This window comes from Erpetoichthys calabaricus, chromosome 4 (genome assembly GCF_900747795.2).
Source record: "Erpetoichthys calabaricus chromosome 4, fErpCal1.3, whole genome shotgun sequence".
Taxonomy (NCBI): Eukaryota; Metazoa; Chordata; class Cladistia; order Polypteriformes; family Polypteridae; genus Erpetoichthys; species Erpetoichthys calabaricus.
The window spans coordinates 192,780,983-192,807,131 of record NC_041397.2 but is presented as its reverse complement, the minus strand read 5'-3'; the positions used below and the strand labels follow the sequence as shown (position 1 = coordinate 192,807,131).

The 26,149-nt window shown below is 36.2% G+C and overlaps 1 protein-coding gene across 11 annotated transcripts in view; it reads right to left on the bottom strand.

Moving 5' to 3' along the window:
• dock9b (dedicator of cytokinesis 9b) overlaps positions 1-26,149 on the bottom strand; it is a 441,285-nt gene that overhangs the window by 249,749 nt on the left and 165,387 nt on the right. Inside the window, exon 1 of one of the 11 annotated variants that reach the window (XM_051926267.1) lies at positions 15,060-15,318. The exons of the other annotated variants lie outside the window; for them this stretch is intronic. Within the exon in view, the coding sequence (XP_051782227.1) occupies positions 15,060-15,176 (117 nt within the window). The 5' untranslated portion in view covers positions 15,177-15,318. Of the gene's footprint in view, positions 1-15,059; positions 15,319-26,149 lie in introns of those variants that run through there. 11 annotated transcript variants of the gene reach the window in all.

Sequence of the window (26,149 nt, the reverse complement as noted above, 5' to 3'; positions counted from 1 at the left end):
CAATAGACTATGCTGAAACAGTTGGTGGTGATTGTGCGGAAAATGAAAACATGAACTTACAATATCCCATAGAATATCTATAACTGTTAACATTATTCGGTCTTCCACCGGCCGAATTACTGTTGAAAGAAGGATGTATCGTAATGTTATTGTGTAATTTATGTATGAGTGATGGGCTATGCAATAGGACAAGATTAGTTGTATTCAAAATTGGTCAAACAATTCTGACATGTAAAATTTTAACAGGCGACAAGAAAGGTAATGTAGTACATCTTCTGCAGATAACATTAGACACCAAAGGAGATCTTGATATGCTATTCCTATTAAAACGTTTACAGTTTCCCATCAGAATAGCTTTTGCTATGACAATTAACAAATCACAGGGACAAACATTTGAAAATGTCGGTTTATTTATTAGTGAGAAAGAAACGATATTCACTCATGTGCAGTTATATGTTGCGTTGTCACAATGTAACTCCAAACACAGAATTAAAATTCAAAGCGATATTGACGAAAAGTTAATTCCAAATATTGTTTTTACTGAAGTTTTACAATAAAAGTATAAGTTTAAAAAGTATTTGCATGTTAATTTCAAAGCCAAACAGAACAAAAATGTATAATGCAACATGAAACATAATTTTCTTTCAATTTCTTACGTTTTACTATTTTTTACTATGGTTAATTACTTGCTGTAATGTAAAATAGTTAGGTCTATTAAGCATATGTAACAATTCCCATGAAAATAACAGTCTGTTTATATTGTAAATCTGCTTTCTCATACTTGAGTGGCAGATACGCAAAGTGGCTAGCACGTAGTGCCCACACGGGGGTTGGCAAGCAAAGCAAGCCAGGTACGGAGCTCCCTAGTATACACACATATACAGTCATGGCCGAAATTATCGGCACCCCTGGAATTTTCCCAGAAAATGCACCATTTCTCCCAGAAAACTGTTGCAATTACAAATGTTTTGGTATACACACATTTATTTCCTTTATGTGCACTGGACCAACACAAAAAAACAGAAAAAAGCCAAATCTGACATCATGTCACACAGAACTCCAAAAATGGACCAGACAAAATTATTGGCACCTTTTCAAAATTGTGGGTAAATCGTTTTATTTCAAGCATATGATGCTCGTTTGAACTCACCTGTGGAAAGAAACAGGTGCTGGCAATATAGCAGTCACACCTGAAGCCAGTTAAAATGGAGAAAAGTTGACTCAACCTTTCTGTTGTGTGTCTGAGTGTGCCACACTAAGCATGGAAAACAGAAAGAAGAGCAGAGAATTGTCTGAGGACTTGAGAACAAAAATTGTGGAAAAATATCAACAATCTCAAGGCTACAAGTCCATCTCCAGAGATCTTCATGTTCCTTTGTCCACTGTGTGCAACATAATCAAAAAGTTCACAACACATGGCACTGTAGCTAATTTCCCTGGACGTGGACGGAAGAGAAAAATTGATAAAAGACTGCAAGGATAGTCCGAATGGTGGATAAACAGCCCCAATCAACTTCAAAACATATTCAAGCTGTTCTGCAGACTCAGGGTGCAACAGTGTCAGCTCGAACTATCCGTCGACATCTGAACAAAATGAAACGCTATGGCAGGAGAGCCAGGAAGACCCCACTGCTGACAAAGAAACATAAAAAAGCCAGACTGGAGTTTGCCAAAATGTACTTGAGGAAGCCAAAATCCTTCTGGGCAAACGTCTTGTGGACAGATGAGACCAAGGTAGAGCTTTTTGGTAAAGCTCATCATTCTACTGTTTACAGAAAACGGAATGAGGCCTATGAAGAAAAGAACACAGTACCTACAGTCAAACATGGTGGAGGTTCTAAGATGTTTTGGGGATGTTTTGCTGCCTCTGGCACTGGATGCCTTGACTGAGTGCAAAGCATCATGAAATCTGAAGACTACCAAAAGATATTGGGGCGCAATGTAGGGCCCAGTGTCAGAAAGCTGGGTCTGCGTCAGAGGTGTAACAAGCTTGTTGATGGTTATAGGAAGCGCTTGATTTCAGTTATTTTTTCCAAAGGGCGTGCAACCAAATATTATGTAGAGGGTGCCAATAATTTTGTCCAGCCCAGTTTTTGAGTCTTGTGTGACATGATTTCAGATTTGGCTTTTTTTCTCTGTTTTTTTGTGTTGTTCCAATGCACATAAAATAAATAAACGTGTATACCCAAACATTTGTAATTGCAACAATTTTCTGGAAGAAATGGTGCATTTTCTGAGAAAATTCCAGGGGTGCCCATAATTTCAGCCATGACTGTACATATATATATATATATATACACATACATACATACATACATACAATATAAATATATATATATATATATATGTGTAACAGTAGGGGGCACTATTGCTCCCTTGAACCCTCAGGTACCACGCCAAACACCAAGTAAAAGTATAATAATTATTCTTTTTATTATAATACTGTGCACTAAGCACCCTCCACTCCACACTACACATACAATACTCAATACTCAATCCTCCTCTCCCAGACACTTAGCCACCCTTCCTCCCAGCTCAGCTCAGCATCTGGGCTTTCCCAACGTCCTTTTATATCCTCTGACCCGGAAGTGGTTCCAACCCAGCAGTCCATGATTCGTTATCACTTCCGGGTCAGGTTAAAAATCCTTTTCTTCATCCTGGAAGCACGTCGTTCCTTCTGTCCGTGTGACTAGGATGTGCTTCCGGGTTATAGGGCTCGTAGCACTCCCCAAGCCTCCCTACAGCGGCTCCTGGTGGTCCCCATGATATCCAGCAGGGCTGTTTGTAAAAACTACAAGGTCCATGAGGCCCTGCTGGAATTCGGGAAGCCTCCATACTGCTGGGAGGGCTCCACCTGGAGGTTTGGAGGTGTTGGCCAGAATATATGGCTGGCCATCCCTCACAATATTATATATATATATATATATATATATATATATATATATATATATATATATATATATATATACTAGCAAAATACCCGCGCTTCGCAGCGGAGAAGTAGTGTGTTAAAGAGGTTATGAAAAAGTAAAGGAAACATTTTAAAAATAACGTAACATGATTGTCAATGTAATTGTGTTGTCATTGTTATGAGTGTTGCTGTCATATATATATACATATACACATATACACACACATATACAGATATATTATATATACATATACACATATATTTTTTATATATATATTTTATATATATATATATATATATATATATATATATATATATATATATATATATATATACACATACATACATACATATACACACATAGATGCACTTACAATAACATAGAAATCAATATAAACAACATTAACATCATTATCATATGAGAATATGAAGTAATATATAAGAAGCACATTTCATATAAATATAAATTATTAAACAGTAAAATCTTCTTCTATAATTTGCTACCGTGGCTTTTCGTTGGTCTGTCCAGGATTTTAAATCACCTGTAGCTTGCAAACCGTTTCACCTATTGACTTGAAATCTGGTACACATATAATACGTCACGTCTGCTATCCGCTTTATGGGTGATGATTGTATTACTCTTTTTATGTTTATTTTATTTTAGAATCAACTCCTATCTGCGCACACCAGGGCGGCCGTGGGCAGATGCGTATGGTGTATTCACTCCATGTTATCGTGCATTGCGCTGTCACTGGTATTTTGATAAAAGAATTTGAACAATATATAAGAAGCGTATAAATTATTAAACAGTAAAACATTAACATTTAAGAAGTAAAGTTACATTGAGTACTACTGCAGTGCCTTCGGGTATACCTCATTTTTTCTTTGCCCATTACAAAATCACTAGTCAATGTGTATCTTTCAGATTGTTAGATTAGATTATTTATTTATAAAAGCACATTTTAAACAAAAGAGGTTGTACCCAAGTGTTGTACGAAGAAGCATTAAAATAAGCACTATACAAAGAATCATGCAGAAGCAGATTAATAAAACATTATAACATCCACCACAATCCCATTATACATAGTGGAAGGCAGAAGAAAACACGTAGGTTTTAAGATGACTTTTAAAAACCTCAATAGAGGATGAAGACCTGATGTGAAAACGCAAGTCATTCCAAAGCCTAGGAGCAATAACTGAGAAAGATCTGTCTCCCCTAGACTTCAGCCGAGATCTTGGAACTACAAGAAGTAGTTGTCCAGATGACCTCTTGGTGCCAAATATGGGTAAAGGAAGTCACAGACGTATTTTGGAGCAACACCATGCAAGGCTTTAAAAACAAACAACAAGATTTTAAAATCAATGCGACACCTCACTAGTAGCCAGTGGAGAAAGGCTAAAATGAGGGAGATATGATCCTTTTTTCTCAACCCAATTAAGACTCTAGCTGCAGCATTTTGAACCAGCTGAAGGCACGGCAGAGCAGATTTTGGCAGCCCCACATATAAGGAATTACAATAATCTAGCCGAGATGTAATAAAGGCATGAATGACTGTTTCCAAGTCCTTGTGTGAAAGAAAGGATTTTAGTTTAGAAATTTGCCAAAGTTGGTAAAAGCTGGACTTAACTATCATGGAGATTTGTTTTTCAAAACTTAGTGGCAACTCAAAGATGATACCTAGGTTTCTGACATCATTATGAATCATTGCTGCCAAGGACCCTAACGTAGTGCCAATTTCAATTGCAAATGTGGTAGGACCAAAAATAATGACCTCTGTTTTATTTTCATTTAACTGTAAGAAATTTTGTGCCATCCAATATTTAATATCCTCAAAGCATTTCAACAGCTTTTTTACAGATGAAGTGATGTCACGACTAACTTTGAGGTACAGCTCTGTATCATCAGCATAATAATGATACACGACAACATGTTTGTCGTGCGCCCTCAAGGGGAGCAGATAAAGGGAAAATAGAAGGGGTGCCAGGATCGAATCTTGAGGGACTACTTGTGTGACAGGAGCTGGCTGAGAGAAATTCCATCTATGTTAACAGACATAGATCTACCTTTAAGGTAGGACTCAAACAATTTCAATGCACAGCCATGAATGCCTACTTCATCCTCAAGCCTTTTTAATAGGACTCCATGGTCCAACTGTGTCAAATGCTGCACTGAGATCCAGTAAGACTAAGATTGCAGATTGCAAAGTTAATAGAATATCATTTGTCACCTTCAGTAAAACCAACTCAGTACTATGAAGTTTTTTAAAACCTGACTAAAATACATCACATACTTTGTTATCCTCCAGATATGAAAGTATCTGCAAAGAAACCTCTTTCTCCATAATTTTGAACAGAAATGGGAGCTTAGAAATCTTGGTTAAATAGACTACTTCAGAACACAATTAAAATCCCTGCCAGTATCATACAATGCAAGCTATAATGTTAAATGCATGGCATATCCAGGAACTGTCATATCTCTAATGACAGAGGCAGTCCCTTCATCTACAGGTTTGAAACCTGGAATATGTAAAGGAGGTCCAATTCCGAGTCTGCAAGTTGCTCCCCCTTGCAGAATTTGACTACATACTATGAATGATCCTGCATGACTGCCTGTGCTGCTTTCTTAATTCCAACTAATTAAGCTGAATGTTCTTAAAAACAAAGCAAATGTGCGAACATAATGTTGCATTTTGTAAACATCTAACATAAAAAGTTATTATACTTAGCAAAGTAGTCAAAATACTGAATATAAATCCTATCTATTCATTTTTCAAATCATTTTTATTGTGTACAGAGCTGCAGTTCACCACAGCCTATCTTGGCAGCATGAACCACAGAACAGACATCTGCTGTATGCACTATTAATCCAAGCAATAGAACAACTAAGTAAGTATGTCATAGATATGTGAGATGAAATTGAGTATCAGGAAAAAAAAAAAAACCCTCAAGAGTCAAAGGAAGAATATGCAAAATCCACACAAAGCAGACATGACAAGGCTGGGAACTCCATCCATGTCACTGTAACTCTGTGGTGGCAGCAGTAGTACAAACGAGAAAATTACAGGTATAAAACTGGAACACAAAACACAGTGCCTTACTACTTAAACAATAACTGCATGAATGGCAAAGTCTATGACGAGAACAAGAAAATAAGAAGGAAGGAAACCAGGAAAATGAAATAATTAAACCAGTTCCTTCTCTTTTTTCAGAAAGCTTTTAAGTTAAAACACAGGAAATAAGGAAGTGAAAAGAATCTGGATGACGTCTTTATGCTATACTATAAAATATACTATAAAATATGGAAAATCTTTTGCCAAAAATTGAGGACTTTGTCTCTTTTAGAGCTGATGGATTAGTAAGCATTTGAGTAGGCCTACAAGTAATGTTTTGAAAGATTTTCACATAAATTAAAACACAAGCAAACTGAGAAAGTTTAATGAAAATCAGAGTGTTTTTGCTATGTAATGATCTCAATCATTGATAAAGATTTCTCAGTATAAACTGGTTTCTAGCATTTTATAATGCTAATAATGTTGCCAAAATTCAGCTGGATTGATTGATTCATTTCTGAATTACTGTGCCACACACATCCTGACACACATATCTGCCCTAATGTAGTCAAATAGTATTTGGGTTGACTAATACATGGAAATCTGCTGAAAGGTCAAAATCAAAACTTTGACTCAATCCCCATTATTGTACCTATATGCACCTACTGTATATGTGGGAAAAGCAATAAAAGATGTAAAAGTGAAACTTGGAAGCAAGTATTATATTTCAACTTGTATCTTCTCTGTTCAATTCTGAATTTTTTAAATTCTGGCAATATACATTTACTGTATATCTTCAAACATGCTTTAAAGAAAAAAAATCACCAAACAAGACACTGTACATATTCTTAATTGTGTTGACTTTGAAAAGTGGCTAAGCATTTAAATGCACTGTGCATATTCAGTAACATTTGAGACGGCTCAGAGAAAAGAATAGGGCCAAACAATTATGAATAGGAGCAAAACCATGCACTGTATGGTCTTTAAAGAAGCAGACAAGTTTGACAAGTTTTACAGTCTGAGCAAACAAGACAGACAAAATAAGAAAATGTCAAATATTTCCAAAACAAAAAACACATTTACATTTTAATTTTTTGTGTGGATTATTAGGGATCAAGTCTTTAGTGAGATACCATTCTATTTTAGGGCACACTAACAGACACAAGGACACTTCAGAGTCACCAGTTATCCCAACCTTCGCCTTCAGATGTTAGAAGCAAACTCCAAGAAAACCCACCATACCATTACTAAACCACCAAGTGAATTATTTTCTACAGCGAAGTTTACTTGAGCTAAACTGAATTATATTTACTGGCAGTAAAGGATGTAATGTAGGAAATCAATAGGAAATGAGACACCAGTCCATCTCTGGGCACAATGATTAACTGCCAGCCAAACTATAATTGCCAAACAAAAAACCAATGCGAGTTATGACAGGAGTATCTGAAAAAAAAAAAATCACATTGAAAAAGAAAAAGTATGGAAATTCTGCACAGACTGTGACTTAGCAAAGATCTCAGAACCCTTATAAGATACCCGTTGGTTGGACACAGACAAGCAAGTACAAATTTCACAGTACACTGAACATCTAAGAATTCCAGATTTACATTTATTTAGTTAGCAAAAGCTTTTAACCAATGTGATTAATATAAGACATTAAACATCATTGAGTAACATCAGCCAGGGGACTGTTTTGAAACAAATGCTATAGGACAGGGGTCGCCAGCTCCGGTCCTGGAGGACCACTGCGGCTGTAGGTTTTCATTCTAACCCTTTTCTTAATTAGTGACCTGGTTTTGCTGCTAATTAACTTATTTTGAATTAATTTTAATTGACTTGCTCTTGAAGACTCAGACTCTAATTGTTTCTTTTTCCTTAATTATCTGCCAGAAAGTAATGAGATACAAAAATGAACCAAAACACAACCAGCAAACTGTGTCCATCATACAATATCTGAAAATAAGGAAAGATGAAGATCTCAGGAATGCTGATCTGCTTAGATCCCAAACAGTGCTCTTAGAAAAGAGAAAAATCAAAAATTTCAGAAATCTCTGCCATTGCACCACAAGAGCAGCAATAAACCATGGAATTAAAGAACAGGTTTAATTAACAACGAGAATCAGCACCTAATTAAGCAACTGGTGAAATTGGTTAGTTGACTTTGTTGGTTTTCTGTTGGCTGACTCACTTTCAGTTTCATTTCTGTTTGGGTGCCATTTAAGGAAAGAAATGAAGCGATTCAGAGGAACGAGGAAGAAATTCAGGGGAACAAATCTTAAAAAAACAAATCAGCTAAAATTAATTCAAAAGAAGTTAATTAGCAGCAAAAACAGGTCACTAATTAAGAAATGGGTTAGAATGAAAACCTGCAGCTACAGTGGTCCTCCAGGACCAGAGTTGTTGAGCCCTGCTATAAGACAAGGTTACAAAATCACCACAAATGAAGAGTCCTAAACCAAACAAAGCAACAAAAGATGGAATTATTCTTATTGTAGCTACTAAGAACCTAGCATCAAAACTTCCATCAATTAGACAGATAATCACAAAACAACAGAGTCTTCATTCATTTCATTAAACATAGTGTGAATGTCAGTGAAACAGTAAGAGATGGCCAGCTTGTTTAACCAGTTAGAGGCTACATATGAAAAATCAAGATTGAGATTTGATGCCACATAGAGTTGGTATCACCAGATGCACTTCACTAGCAGACCTAAGTAGGCAAGAAAGATCACAAGACTTCATGAGTGCTCCCATACACATGGGTGCTGATTAGTGTTGATTGGCAAAATTCGCCAAAGCATTTTTTGCAGAGAATATGCTGTGTAGATATGCTTTACTCATGTGTGATGTCATGACCCAATTTGAACTCTACCATGCATTAAAAAAAAACTTGCATTATTTTCATTTGAGGGGTACATTAGCTGACCATAATGAGTTGGGAAGGTGAGATGAGAAAATGTATATACAATATGTATTGTGAGTGCTGTGCTGGACTCTTTCCTGGCCAGGACACCATAATGGAAGGATGCATGGAAGGAGGCATAACCTGGCAGGAATGGAACTGAAGTAATATCCCATACAAACGGATAAATGAATGGAAAACGTTGTGGAGTAAATTTAATTTTAAATAAGTTTAATTAAACTTATAATTCTAAAATTAAAACATACTGTAAATCATGACGTAAACACACACTGAATCACAAATTTAATGCAGAATCAACACAAAAGAATTAAAAAAAAATAAATAAATGGCATAGTTTAAACTTAAACAATGACCTTAAACATAAGCTTTTAACAAAACACTACTTGAGCAAGGACAACCTGGATTTGAATGCCTTCCTAAAAGGCAAGTTGAAAAGTAGACAATAAGAAAATGAGGCAGATGTACTAATCATGAAAATGGCATAGCATATGAGACCCAAATGTGTCAAAGTAAAAATTAAAAGATTGAAATGACTGTTGACTTTGAATGCGCTGCTGAAGACTTATTTAATTGAAAGAATAAGCATCTCTTAAATGGGAATACATTAAAACTTGTGTTAAAACTCTGCAATACTATCTTCAGTTGCTCATCACCCTCAGCGACTTTAACATTATATTCTACACAAGTGTTTTTCAACTGCTGTGCCATGGAAATAACAGTGTAGTGCCTCTGGGTCCTGATCGGAGAGACAGACACGTTCCTCAGGTGGTTGAGACCTGTCTGAGGAGAAAGGGACTACCTGGAGAAGCCAACAGATCACCGTTTTGCAGACACAGCACTTAGAGAGCACTTTAGCAGCCAGGAGACTCACCAGGGGTCTATCTGCCTGGGTGTGTGTTCAATCGCGACTCTCACAGAGCTCAGGGACAGTTAGCATAAAAGTTGCCTCTGACCCCAAGTCAGTGGAGCTAGGCAGAGAGATGACCACCTGTATGAGTGGACAAAAGGATGAAGCAGTTAGAAAATGTATCCAAAGTGCTCACTAAATTGCCATGACTGCAAACGTCAATCTCCTAGCAGCATTTTTTTTTTTTTGCTGCCCCTGTCCCACCCCAGTTTAGGAAATGTATAGATTTAATGCTTTTGTGATTGGTAGAATCAAGGTGTGCCTTGGGATTTTTTGTTGTTACAAAAAGTGTACTACCACATAAAAATGGATGGAAAACAATGCTTTACCTACACCTCTGTATCTCTGTAGCTGCTTAAAAACTAACACTATGCATTACTTGGATGGTTATGTTGCATTCTTTGCATAAATTACCGAAGATACGGAAAACTTGAATCATGGGTAGGGATAATCATTACACTTCTATTTTGTAGAATTTTGTCATTTTATTAGGACAGTCAGTGCTATAAGCTGGCTGGCAGACTGGAGAGTTAAATACAGAGATACTAGAGACTTATTTTGGTTTTATTGTCACTCAGAGATAACTTATTTAGAATTTATGTGATATGACATTGATTCAGATTTTCTTACAGAAACATGCAACAATAACTAAAAAAGGGTGTAACTTTTCTCTAGCATTGCACCAGGACTGCCATAAACCCCACTCCCAAACCCCTTTCCTTCCACTCCCCTGCACCTATGTCAGTATGTATAAATCAAGAAAATGAATACCAGTGCTACGTATTGACATGTGGTACATTATTGTGAACTGCTTAACACGAAATGTTAAACCTGTAAATGAAAATTTTGTTTTTAAAATGTATAAAGGTAATGTATAAATACGGTATTGGACATGTATGTAATTCTTAGGTACACTCTTAAATTATCTGTATTATATATGAAAATGCCACCCTGATCTAAGCACTTCCCGAGGTATTTGCCTTGTTGCTGGCTCTACATAAGAAAGCATTTTTATGACAAAAATTAACAACTTATATATATTTATAATATATATATTTATAATATATATATATATATATATATATATATATATATAAAAACACACACAACAGTACACGCACACCTTCTGGATGGTATATTTAGGGAAAACTAAAAAGATCTACACCAAAATAAATAGTTTTCTGTTACTTCATTGGCACAACTCCTACTGCACTCGGAGAGGCACAGCCCTGCAGTTTCCTCCTGTTACATGTGTAGCACAGCTTATATAGCAAACAATGGAGTTTACTAGTGAAGAAGGAGGAGTCAGTAATCAGCACAAGGAGCAAAGAAAACTGAAACAGATTACTGATGGCACTGTCCTGTTAATCACATTGATAATGAACGTGTGGCTACTTCAAAGACTTCATATATTTATATAATCATTTACAAAAAACAAAGGTCAGGCAGATGTGCCCTTTTTCCAGCCCTGCTGAGGGAAAGGAAATGCTTTACAGCTTCAAAAGAGTTTGAGAAACGATGATGCAAGCTTTATATGACTACTAACTGCATGTAAAAGAAAAACCTCAACATGCTCATACCACAGATAAAAGAAACATGTATTTTTATGTATATATCTTATTTTTTCCTTTTATCTCGTATTGCAGGAGTTCAAGATTCCTCTGGGAGTACAGCCTACTCACATGCCTAAGACTATAATCTCTTCCTTTGTGTCCCTGCCTCAGACTGGATGCAAATATTTCAGTCCTTCCATATCAGAATGCTAAACTGAAGCTGTAGCGCAGGAAATAAACCACAATGTAAGCGTAAAGACATAAAAATTCCCGGCATCACATTACTAGAAAAACCAGCCTAGACAATGGACATCTCTCACCCACTTCAAGTTTTATTTTACATTGTCAATGTGTGAATTACAAATTAAAATAAAGCAGATACATATTTTTAGAACTCAGTTACACTTCAAAAATGAACATGAGCTAAAAGAAGCTATACACAGACAACTGCAGGCTTCTTTTTAAGACCAACAACGTAGAGCTGATGAAACAGCACTGCAGCACATTGTTGCATTACTGCACCAGAATTATGGTTCAAACCCTTGCATCTCTGCTGTCTGTTAGGAATTTTCAAGATTTCCCCGTGTCTACATTGGATTTTCCCCAGGTATTCAATACCCAAAAATATTTTAGATTAAGTTAATGTGCGATTTTAAACTGGCTCTGTGTAGACACAATATATTTAGGGCTGGGCAATATATTACATTTTTGATTCAACTTGATATTTGAGAAACATCAATATGAAAAAGCCAATACCATGATGTTCAGCACTTGTTTGATTCTCCACAACTTCTACTGAATGTTAAATAAAAACCACAAAATCTCCAGCACACTTTTTATGCGTGACTGTGCAGATTCACATTGCCTGAGAGTAATGAACATTATAAAAAAAAAAAATTCAGCAAGGATCACAAGACGACGAATTTAGAATAGGTATGGTTAACTGTGCTATTTACAAATTATTTGGTTTTACCTGAGAAGACAAATGAAGCAATAAAACATCTAAAGATAAAATACATTATTGTACATGAAGAGGCTATTCAGGCACGTGCCTCTCACATCCCCAGCAAAACAAGTCCCTGCTAAGAAAAAAATCCAATAAATATTCATTGTTCTATAACATACTGTACAAGTAGACAAAGCAGCATGTGCAAGGAGATAACTGCTGCAATGCCTTACCATATTACAAAACACACTTTCACCTACATAACGTGCATCCTAAAAATACTCATACTTTGTCAGTTGTCAGATAACTACACTAACCAGTAATTCACATCACACTAGAAGTAACAAATCCACGCAGAGTTAGTCCTCATAAGCCCATTTCACACTGTCTCCGTTCTGTACTGAAATGCTACAAGCAGGAATAATAACAGCCTTCATAGTTTTCTTTTGTGTGTGTTTGTGTATCAGCTATGGTGAAAACTGCAGTAGTGGGTATTTTATTTTCATTTGAGTTTGCATTTTTTTTTAGCAGGTGAATTGAACTTCATAATTACAATAATGAATATTCATTTTGTATTAACAATTGTATGTATACATGTCTACATGGTGCAGATCACTAGCTTTTAAGGTGTTCTGTGTCAAAATAATTGATATATCAACTCAAGTCCATATAGCCCAGCCCTAAGTATATGCATGAGTGAGTCCCACAGTGGGCTATACATTAGCCATGAGTTGTTATCTAGCTGGAGTCTAATGATGGTGGTACTAGCTCCAGAGATAGATGGCTAGAACTAGACTAAGCATTCTTGATAATGGGTGGACAAAGGAATAATAAAAGAGTACAATCTGTCAAAATTTCAGCTAACTCCATGCTGAAGCCTCTTTACTTTTGCTCCTGGAGAACAGTCCTAAAATCAGTCCTGTACAAATATTAGATAGATAGATAGATAGATAGATAGATAGATAGATAGATAGATAGATAGATAGATAGATAGATAGATAGATAGATAGATAGATAGATAGATAGATAGATAGATAGATAGATAGATAGATAGATAGATAGATAGATAGATAGATATCACTCTTACAATAAGCACCTAGTATCTTGTGCAATTCTGTCACAGTGAATTTATAGCAAGGAGGAAATGAGTTAATAAAACAAATTCAACTGGTGAGAACAGTACTAGATTTCTTTATGTTCTAATATAATGTATGACAGAGAAACAAATGAAAGTCTGTTTCTTCTTGTGTAGGCCAGCCACTTCAAAAAAAATATCATTCTCAGTTTGTAATAATATATTAATGGAGATGTGACAAGAGATTGGTTCACTGCAAGTGTGACTGTGAGGCATTGACAAGGGCACAACAGAAACCTCTTTAACAGAAGACACTGCATAATTAAAATAAGCAATGTATCAACATGCAACCTTGTACTAAATAAATCTGGTTTGGAAAACAGAACTGATGGACTAATGTACCACTGGAAACACAAACTACAGAACTGAGGTGTTGATGGACTAATATATGGATTTAAATACAGAGTACACTATTGGACTGTGTCACGCTACACTCTAGAAACCTGCATCTATTCATTTTTCTACACCTGCTTTGCCAAATTCAGGGTTGATGGGCTGGAACCCCATGGATGTGGTGCCAGCAGACTCAAACCATGAAAATAAAAGAGGAATAGGAATCATTAAGCAATAAAAAGCTAATTGGCCTATTCCTGACAAAATCTATTTTGATATCCTAAACTGTTTCCAAAAAAAAAACCAAAACAAAACGTTATGTATTTCTGCAATAGATCGTCAGTGGAAAACATATAACAAATTTCTGTCAAAAAAAGTATACAACGAGGCAAACATCTAGTCCCCAATACTACTAAACTACAGTACACTGTCCAGTAAACGTCCCTTTTAGCCAGGTTTGCACTCCGGTTGTCTAATACTCTTTTTTTTTTTTTTTTCTTTTTTTTTTAAATGTGGAAAAGCTGCTCGGGCCTGACTACACCTTCCTTACAAATGAGCGTGAAGTCAATTTGCTATTTTTTACTTTCACGCCATTCAAGTGTTAATGATGAAATGAAACTGGGAAGAGCAGCACAGTATATGAATTAGAAGCCTGACAATAAAAACATATTAAAAAAAGATATATAAAGTATGAACGGATTAAAAACATACAAAAATAAAATACAATACTAGAAAAGATCTATTTTAATGTTCCATTCTACACAAAATATATAGCTTTATGAAAATGTTATCACCATGACTATAAGTGCTAAATTTGGCTAAAATGTTACAGCTGTTCAGGAAAAGAATTTCAGACAGACTTATGACTATGAGTGATACTTTATGAATACATTTTTCAGTATAGAGAAAACAGGCATCTCTTATTCAAGTGTGTACAATAAAGAAAACAATATGGGCAAAATATAAATTTAACAATCCAAGGTAACAAGTCAGAATGACATTTATCAAAGCCTTGAGCAGGCACACAGTGACGACTCCTGTGTCTGTAACTTCCGAAAACTGCATGCCTTTGGTTTAGGTGCACATAACATTTCAAAATGCCAGACAGCCCCCCAAATGCAAGCAAGGTTTTGCAGAGTTGAAATTCTCCTCCCATCCTAATTTCTATAGCAAGTACAGGCATATAAATCAAAGCATTGGGGGACTAGAGAGAAAGAAGGAAAAAAGTTGAAATTAACCCTAGTTTACATGTAGCTGTTGCATCTTGGATGGCCACTGCTGGCAAGGAAACATTTACTCACCAGCACCTGTACAACAGGCTCCACTTCAGCTTCACTGGCTGCTGAAGAATTTCGGTACTGCTGTGGAGACTCAATCACCAGCTCTTTCTTGCCCGTTTTACTTGCTCTTCCCTGCATCTTTGAAACACAGGCGGCAAAGACTCCTTGATTAAATCCTGCACAGCATAAAACTGGCAGGCGTGCAAGCAGGCAAAGAGGTTTTCTCAAAGAAAAGACCACATCAATCCCCAAAACAGCTGCAACTTCTATCTAGTCACTCTGACAGAGAAGTCCTAAGTGAGCAGGAGCCCCCTCCACACAAGCTGTTCAGTCAAGAGGCGGGCCAGCCTACAGGGTTGATCTATCCTGCTAAAAGCAATCTGCTCTCTGCGGGAGTGTGAGTGCGTTTCTGCTGAAAGTGTGATGACATGAGATAAAAATGGACTGTGATATGAATGCCACAAAAAACAAAACAAAAAAAAAAAAAACACAGTCTTTTCATTAACATACTTTATGGCATTACCTGTTATTGCAAGGATTTAGTTTTAAACTCTCATGGTACTTGACTAGATTATATGAATTTATTAATCTCCACAATCTGTAATAAATCTCTCTCTCTCTCTCTTCAATCTTATCCACTGGATCGAGTATCTAGCAGCATTATAGTTGACAAATACATACTCTACATAATATATGTCTTACAATTTTGATTAGAGACAACCTTTATCTAAAGTCAGTACCATAATGGAGTTTGTGGTAAGAAAATATCAGGTTTAAATATATATTTTTAGTGACATTGGCCATAATAACATATTCAGAATACAGTATATACAGAGTTGATAAGGCATAGTTATTTAAATCAATATTAGAACATTTGAACAATATAGACAAGAACAGGCCATTCAGCCCAACAAAGCTTGCCACTCCTATCCACAATTCTAAAAAATTATCAAGTCAAGTTTCGAAAGTCATTAAAGTTCTACTGTCTACCACACTACTTGGTAGCTTATTCCAAGTGTCTATGGTTCTCCGTGTAAAGAAAAACTTCCTAATGTTTGTGTAGAATTTACCCTTAACAAGTTTCCAACTATGCCCCTGTGTGTTTGATTAACTCATTTTAAATTATGTCTCAATCCACTGTACTAATTACCTTCATAATTTTAACCACTTCTATCCCATCTCCTTTTAATCTTCTTTTGCTTGTATTGAAAAGCCTCAGCTCTTTTAATCTTTCTTCATAATTCATCCCCTGTAGCCCTGGAATCATCCGAGTCACTCTTCTCTGCACTTTTCCTAGCGCTGCTATGTCCTTTTTCTGGCCTAGAGACCAAAACTGCACACACCTCCTTGGACTTGTACCCCACACATCGTGCTATATAACATAACATTCTGTTAGCCTTCCTAATGGCTTCTGAACACTGGAAGATGATAGTGTAGAATCCACGACAAATTTGAGTATATATTATTACCATTTTCAATTTTCAGGAGTTGGTCATTCACTCAATTATTTCTTTTCGTGTTTTTTGTCAGTTGTCTGATCAAACATTGATTTGTTTTTTTTGCCATAGCCGTAGACAGACAATAAAGTACTAAAACTGAATTACATTTTACTTTAAAACTTACTACAGAGAGCAATAATGTTTACAGGATAAAAAATTAAAGCTGCCCATGGAATGAATTGACTGTTTTTACTTTTGGAATTGTTTTCTCTATTGATTGAAGCAGATGGAACTTTATTTGTCCCCAAAGGGAAATATGGCTTTTTACATAAGCTCTTTAAATAAATAAGTACATAAGCAGATAGATAAGTTAGTAAATAAATAAATAAAAACACATACTTTGGTCTGAACACATACCAGGTGACTATAAAGCAAGAAAATTCAAAAGAAGGAAAAGTTTTGACTTGGCTGCCACAGTCACAGTTAGGCAATATGCAGACATATTGCATTTAGTATAAAGGAGCCCCAGTAGCGTTTCTTAACACACTTTTGCTGAATAATTCATTGGCTAAAACTAAACAATGTTAGTGTGTTAGAGAGACGATGTGTAGTATTTTTTATACTGGCGTTCAGTTTTGTTTAAATTCTCTCCTTTGCTACTACCTCCATGGGGTCCACAGTGCATCCTATAACTGAGCTTGCCCTTTTAATTAGCTTACTGATTCGGTGGGCCACTTCTGAACTGATGTTACCAGCCCAGCACACCACACTGTAAAAAATTACACTGGTCAACACAGAGTTAAAGAAGACATGGAGGATGTCACTTCTCAAAATAAAGGAATGCAGTGCCCCTTCTTATGTAGTTCCACTGTGTTCCAAAACCAGTCCAACCTGTCATTAATGTGGACCCCCCAAGTACTTGTAGGAGTGGACCACCTACAGTATACATCCACTCCTTGAATAGTGACCATCACCTCACACAGAGGCCCTTTGGTGCAGGGAAAGTCAACAATCAGTTCCTTGGTTTCCTTTATGTTAAGATACAGACAATTTTCTTTGCACCAAGAAACAAAAATTTCCACCTAACTCCTATACTCTGTCTCATCCCCTTTATCAGTACTCCCATAATTGCATAGTCATCAGAGACTGTTCCTTGTGCTGCCCCAGTTTCAAGCTTTTGAAACGATCAAGGGTCACCCTTTAAAATCCACAGGTATGTTAGGCTTTGTCAGGCATGTTGTAAATCAAAAATGAATAAATAATGGCATTTGCAAAAATGATATGTCCACACATGTCAAAAGGACAAAGATGCTTTCGAAGTTAATTCTGCTGGGAGCTTTACTATAAACACAGAACTATCTAATCTGAGAGGCTCCATTTCAGTGTGCTCCACTTAAAAATATCACACAGAGAAATGCTGGTGTTTTTTTAGCTCCATTTTAGCTTCATCAAAGTCAAAAAAATGCAGGGCCTAGAATGATTATTTTTTGCTCCACGTTCTTCACAAACTGTTAGTACAGAGCTGGAATATACATAGCTTCAATTATAACACAAAAGAGGCGCTAGAGAAAAAGTAGGATTATCAGAAGGAGCAAAAGACTGTGAGACTTCAAGTCAAGAGTTTTTTCACTTTTCAAAATCTTGTTTCAGTTTGAAGCAAACCTTAAAATATAAGTACAGCACTGGCCTAGGTTGATGTATATATGCTATATACATTTGCTTGTTTATTTTATTTCTTACTGGCAATCAAACACAAATAAAGACTACAAGGTTCACCTATTGCTTGGTGAAATAGGTTACTCCAAATTCTAAAAAATGGCAAAAAGTGTATAGATTTGTTTTACTTTAAACATACAATATCCTATTTGATTCATTGGAGTATGTAAAACTGAGAACTAAGACAATACACGTGTAACGTAATAAAAAGACTAATATACAATAAAAACAAAATGTATGAAAGGATTATCTAGACTAACATTTCTGATGCCATGTCCTACTAGCTACTGTGTACAAAGCCAGGCTGCTTAGGATACTAGTGTAAATGTTTTAACACGGATTACTAAAAATCATTTAAAGACTAAACGTTATACTAATTCATCATAAACAAATAATCTGAAGAAATCAAAAGCATACTGTATGCTTTATTACAGGATAGGTATCAGATGGTCACCCACCACGTTTAATGATAGCCTGTTAATGCAGGGGTACTTGCTGATTTGACTTCAGATAAAGCACAAAGTGTCTAAAACAAGAAATAGCTGAAAGATCCATTCTATTGTATTGTGCATTTATGCATACACCTGCTTTGACAACATTAAACCACTACACCACACTATACTAATACCAGTAAAGTTAATTTAAATTGGGCACTCAGAATTAAGAATAGTTTAAGATTCCAGCAAGTGTTCATTTAGCCAACTGATTTTGCATTGGCATTACTACCTGATTATTAAATAGGATGCTGGCTGGATAGACAGATTTGTGATTGATAGTATGAATACTGCCACTGCTTGTTATAGTAAATTGATAAAGTCTATGTAGTTGACACCTGAGGTTGGAAATCCACACAAAAAGGAAGTAAGAATTGCAAAAAAATCAAGTATTTATATTCACAATGGAGGCAATGCAGAACACAATGCACTAAAAAACATCAAAACAGACCAATGCAAAAGTCACACCTATATTATAGCCTACATTTCAAAATAAGGATCAATATGAGATCTGGAATTCTCTGTATTCTCATAATGGAACAACCAGCCAAAACTTGAGCTGGACCACATTTTTTAATAAGGAGTGAAAAAAAAGTAAGTAGAAGAGAACCCGGACAGTATGAGTTTCAGCATTGTAAACAGCTCCACAGGAAGATAAACAAAGACAGAGTAGGCGTTAGAGAAAAATTCTTAATTGTATGTTTAAAGGTTTAAAAGTGATAATCAGTATTTCTTTTTTAAATCTGCTTAAAGATATGCTGTTGTTATGGGCTTATCCGATACATTTAAGAACAGATATCATTGATATCATTTCATAGCAAGTATAAAAAAATGCTTTTTGCAGAGAGAAGTGTAAAAACTGTTGTCTTGACTCCACTCTCCTTTCAAGCAGATGTTCCTGTTCTTTAGCATAATGACAGCAGAGGCTTATACTGCAATATAAACGGCATATTGTGCGTTTTCATGTTTCCTTTATTTATCTAACTACTATATGAACCAACAAATTCCAATTCAGTGGAGTTGGCACTACAGCCAAACTGGTTGTACTGGGCAGAGACCACTCACTCATACAAGGCCAATATAGAGTCACCAATTAAACTGAAATTCAATTGTTTGGAACAGGAAGGGGAAAATTGGAGTGACCAGAAAAAAAAACGTGAATGTGGGTAGAACATGCAAATTCCACACAGACAGTGACTCATCAGTAATTTCAAGCCAGGATTGCCGAATTGTGAGGCAGCAGCACTAACACTGAACCACTATGCCACCATTGTAAGGTCTGACACGCTTAACTTGAAACATGTTGTTCATTTAAACCAGCACATTAGTACAGTATTTTTAGGTACTAGTCAGGTCATTTTACACCAGAAAAGAACTCTCAAAGAAAATAAAGCCTTCAAAGCATAGGTAAAGTCTGGAGGATTCTGAGCAAAAGGGTAACAATGTTCACTGTAAACTGAGCAATACTGTACTGAAATACAAAAGCAGAAAATCTACAATACATTATTACATGCAAAACAGGCATATTACTTGTGAGAAGAGATTGCAAAAATCTGCTACTTCAGCAAAAATAATTAATAGCAGGTGGACACAGGAGTTAATACAGAGGTTGTGTATATGATGCTACAACAAGATATGTTACCAATCAGCATGGTTGATGGTAAAGGCTCACAGCAGCTATTCCGTGATCCTGAGTCATGCTACCCTACTCCTATCCTTAAAGGAAAAGATTTGCCTGAAAAGGACCAGTAGCTATTGACAGTCAACGGGCCTGAACTCAGAAATTAGTTTTGGGGCTGGGCTAACAACTGAGAGATACATCAGTGTAATATGCCACAATAAATATGAAACTAGTAGTACAGCAGACACAGAGTTGTCCAGTCAGACATACAGCTGGCAGCCTTGCTAAGAGGCCAACTGTTACCGTGTAGACATAAGGACTCAAAGGCAAAGTATACACATGCTTTCATGGTAATGCATGACACACTGTGGCCACTAATTTACCAGCCCCAATGAAAGAACACTTGGTAGCATTCTTAGTTCATAATCTGCAAGTCACAGTCAATTGCCATCTTAATCATGGCAAGAAGCTACCTTAGGATGCCCAGAAGATCATCGTTATCAGAGCTGCTCTTCTCAGCTGCTGGCAAGAGGGCCAATTCTAACTGTATTTTTGTGCATCCACATTATTCAGCATGAACAAGATTACATTTTTATTATGGCCACACTTTTCTGGAAAGATGATCACACAACTCCATTTTTCTGTTTCTGTGCTGACCATGCACATGCTGAGAACAATCCACACTTTTACTTTCTGGGAGAAGCAAAAATAACCATGTGCAAACTGTGGGGCATCTGCTTAGCTATGAAAGATTCAACATCCACTGTGTTAGTGTAGATGTGAACATTTCCAGTTTGCTGAGCAGGTGTATCAGTATGTTCCTATTCCTCAACAAAATGTATACAAAGTTTTTTTTTTCCCGTAATGAGGACTTTGCAATAAGTTTTCACTTAATATTAAAACAAATTCCAGGTGTTCTCTTTTTAACAATTAATAGTTATTAATTAATTAAATGTGGTCAACTAATGATAATGAAATGTGAACAAAATTTGCCTCCTACTGTTCCTATATTTAGTGCACTCTGAACTATTCCAAAAACAGCAATTTGTGTAGCCAAGTGAAGATCGCCTGGTGCCCTTATGGGAATGAGAGTAACAGTAAGCAGAAGCTTTAATCTAGATGGCTTTGTGTAATTTTGAATGCACCATCAATTGTGGTCACAGTGGCATGCAGGCATTCTTGTTTTTTTGCTTTATTTGTAGCATGGTTTTCACTGTCCACACCACATCCTATTTACTATATTGTGGTGATCAGATTTTTGTCCTTTTCAGTCACTGTGATGGTATTAAAGAGTCAAGAATCACAGATGACCAATTTAGAGTGAGAGAATTTGAGGAGGAATTCCGTGCACTGTATTAAAGGAAAATTAATTCAAACGCTACATTTACATTACTAACAGGGCCCCATACTGTATAGCCTGTATACTGAAGACAAACATTTGACCTGTTAGCAGTAATTGTAAGAGAAGCAGTATCATACAGACCATGAAAAAAAAATTAAAAAGCTTTGGTTTTGTTTTTGTATTTCCTTTTATTTCATTTAGCAAAAAATGAAAAATAGACTAAGTTGTTCACAGTGGTCAACAGGAAGCTAGTGGTGTCCAAATGCAGCTGGCACAACTATAGCACAACTTTACTATTCCCACAGCACAGCCTTTCCACAGCTTAGTCATGGATAGACAGAGCAAACAATGAGCTCAGAACCAAAAATAATAACAATAAGTGAAAATGCAGCCATTCAAGCTTTGGTTTCCTTCAGAAAGACAAATACAAGCATACCACAAAGACGCTGAAGAGACATTTTTGCTTTGTGCTATTCATTCTAATCTTTTTTCTTCCAAATAAAGATGTTGCTAATCTATATCCTGAGGCCAGCTGTCACACAGATCACTTTTGAATATCACACTATTGAAGCCTGCTGCCTTTATCAAGAAACAATCTACCTGCAATGTCTGGAGAGAACATCATCATGCCAAAATACCTGCTCTGAAAAAGACAGCAGACCACAAGCATAAACTGAGAGCGCCAGTCACTGTATAATCAATGTAGGAGGTATGTTAATAGGTTGCCAGGCAACAGCCATTAATTAACAAAATTAACAACTTGCCAAATATAGATGATTACACCGTAAGCACAGTACACATAATAACAGCATAATATCTCTCACAGGACAAATGAATGTGGGCCACTGAGCAGCCATTAACTCCTTGTTTGAATTAATACAACATTATGAAAAAAATCAGAAAGATCTAGTAACTACTTATAAAGCTAGACACTTCAGAATAGAAACTTGAGAAAAATAATGCAAAATGAATAATTGCCTTTCTAATACAAGCTCTGAACAACAAAACAATAAAGGAAGCACAAAAATACTACCAAAATGTTATAAAGCAATGCAGCAGGAACACATTAAAAAGCTGAAAAGTCCAAATTCATCCCATAACTCTGACCTTGCTGCATAGATCTTACCAGGAACAAAGTGTGACAAATCTATAAAAAGACTGTGTATGCTCAAGACATCAACAGAAAACTTATATCCAAAATATATCCACCTCTAGACAAGAAACATTCATAAAAAGGAAATCACCAAAACTCACCATTTTCAAATTTAAAATTGTAGAAATTGTGGAAGAGCAATCACTACCACTGAGAAATCTTTCTGAAATATTTATCCTTATAACTTTATGTTTCACAGAATTGTTCCTTTCTGAAAACTATAGTATTAAAAACATATTTCACTTCTGCATTATATTTAACTGACAGTACTAAATTAAAAACTAGTGAAGGTTGATATAGTTCAGTGAAGATCAAGTAATGTGGGCTTTGTGGACTGATAAAAGATGCTAGGACTCAGTGGAATTCTTAACCTCCTTAGCATTAGACCTGAGCATTATTTGGGCTGCAAAAATCATGCTAAAAGCATTAGTCCGAAGTATCACTCGGGCAACTGTACAGATGCGTCTTGCCTAAGCATTCAAACCGAGAATCACTCGGGCTGTAAAAGGGCTGTCAGTGCTGCCATTCTTTGGAGAAATTGTATCTTAGTGTAAGTTTTCACTAATTATGAAATATCTGTACTTTACCAACAATGAAGACTTTGATAAGAATACCCATCCAGCACCCAAAATGAAAACAATTTGGGACATATACCAGGCGACTGTAGTAAACTTTCAGGAGGGTTTATATTCTGGACTGCGATGTCAGCATCAATAAAAGTCTCATGGCTCATAAGGGCAGACTGTCATGGTACAGTACATCGTGTCAAAATGAGCAAGATTTGGCACAAAGCTTTATGAGCTTTGTGAATCTAAAATGGGATACATTTGGAATTAGGTTCTGAACACAGGGAAAGGGACAATGTTTGGTCCGAAATTCATTCAGTTTGGCACTGCTACATCATTGGTGCCAACTCTGATAAATGCCATGCTGGGTCAAGGTTACTGTGTAACCATGGACAGTTTTTATACTTTGCCAGAGCTATTTGACATGTTGCTGTAAAGAAAGACTGATACATATGGAACAGTGCATCCTAACCATCGTGGCATGCCTGAAGACTTTGACAGAGCTAAATTACAGCGAGGTGATTGGTAAAAGAGTAAACTGCTTGCACTGAAATGGAAGGACAAGAAAGATGTTTGCACTCAGCACTGTAGATAATGCAGCTACAGTCACTGTATAGGCAAAAGGCAACAAGCAGGTTATGAAGCCTTGTGCTGTGGTCGACTACAATAGCACGATGGGTGGTGCAAATCGTGTGGATCAAGGATTGACTTTCTATCCCGTTATGTGGGGGCAACAAAAGAAATACTACAGAAAGATATTTCATCATCTGATGGAACAGTGCATTTGGAATGCATTCGTGTTATACAAATTAAAAGTTGGCAAAACTGCATCTCATGCAAATTTTATATACCAGCTTGTAGAACAAATCATTGCCACACCTCCACCATCAACACTACAGCTAAAGAGACACGGTTGACCCAGCACATCAATAATCAATCCAGGCATCTTATTGGTAAACAACAGAAAAAAAAAAAAAAACTGAATCCATCTCGTAACCGTGCAGTGTGCTGTTCAAAAACTGATAAATCTGAAAAGAAAATCCGAACAGAAACACGCTATTATTGTCCCGACTGTGACGATGGATTGTGTCTTTCACCATGCTTTAAGATTTACCACACAAAAGACTCATTTTCAGATTTTATACTGTTTTTGCATCATTAGTAGTAGTATTATTACTGTTATTTTTATTTTTGTTACTATTATTATTTTTATTCATCATTATTATTATTATTTGTATCATTATTATACTTTTGATATTTAACAAAAATGTAATTTTTCATGCCAAAAAATGCAACACTTTCTACTTGTTTTTTTTTTTGGAATAAAATGTAACGCTAAGAAGGTTAAGGTTTGACTCCATCATTTTGATGCTCACATCATTATTCTTCAACAGTTCTTCATGCACTCTTGCCTATCTGTGACTAACTACCCAGTAATGTTCATTCAGATAATCCAAAGAAATTTACTGTATCAAGATTAAACCTACTTCATTCAGTTCAGTACTGGAAACTGCAGCAGAAGCAAAAAGCATAAGGTGCAAGGCAGTGACCAATCACAAACAGATTTCCAATCTATAATGCCAACAATCACACTGCTACTGTTCCAATTTAGAGTTCACTAGGTAACTTAACCAATACAGAATCTTTAGTTGCCTAGTATTATCTAGAGTTGTGAGTTAGTTGGGGTCTGTTTAACGTCTGTGTCTTAGTTAAGAATTATGATGCTATCCTTGAAAATCATTGAATGGCTAAAGAAATGCAGTTACTTGAGTGTCATATTCATTTGCCAGTTCATTTGCAAGAAATGCTTCTAAATGAGCAGACACAGGAACTTGGCAGTGATGTACAGTAGTTTCTCCCCTTTGGTATTCAATGTTGCTTGCCCCCAGGTCTGAACTAATCATTGCTAATCATCAATATATGGATACAATTAAGGAAGAAAACTATATAAAAAAGGATAAATTTAAAAAGAAAATGTCAAAAAGAAACATAAGCATTTAAAGCTATGACAAACAATATTATCCTCTTTATTAAAATCCCTGTGTGCGTCCAGGTGTCTGTGTGTGTGTGTCTTCTGGTGAAGTGCGCATGCGCGGGGCACGGTGCGATGCGCGATATTACTGTCACAGAAAGTTAGAGGCGTTTTACGGAAATACAAACCAGTATTACTGCGAGAGGAAATTAAAGGTACACAATACAGTGATTCATATTACAGCCACATACAAGCCAGTATTACTGTCAGTGGAGATTAAAGGCATATTACCGACGTGCATGCCTGTATTACCGCCAGAGAAAATTAAAGGTATATTACGGATGTACAAGCCAGCGGACGTACAAGACAGTATTACTGTCACAGAAAATTAAAGACACACAATACATGGCGGCAGCCCACGAAGAACAGTCAGCTCAGCAAGTACACATCAACAAAAGAAAGGCTGAAAGAAAGAAAAATACGACCAACAAAAAGAATGAGGTCAAAGTCCCTTGCCATTTAATATAGACTGTTCCTACTAATGTTTATGCACTACTGTTCTAGCGCCTGTTATTGTAACAGGCTAAGTGACTAGTTAATTCTAAATTTCTCAGAAATATTTGTAGGACAGATAACTGAAAAATAAAATAAACTGCAAATATGAATGATGCACTGATTGCAAAATTGGTTGGAATAAAAACCTGCAGACATTGGGTTCCCAGAGAACTTAACTAGAAAACTGCTGCAACAGAGAGTGAAAATTAATAGGAGATGGCCCCAACAATTATATTCTTGTTATTTTAGGTTT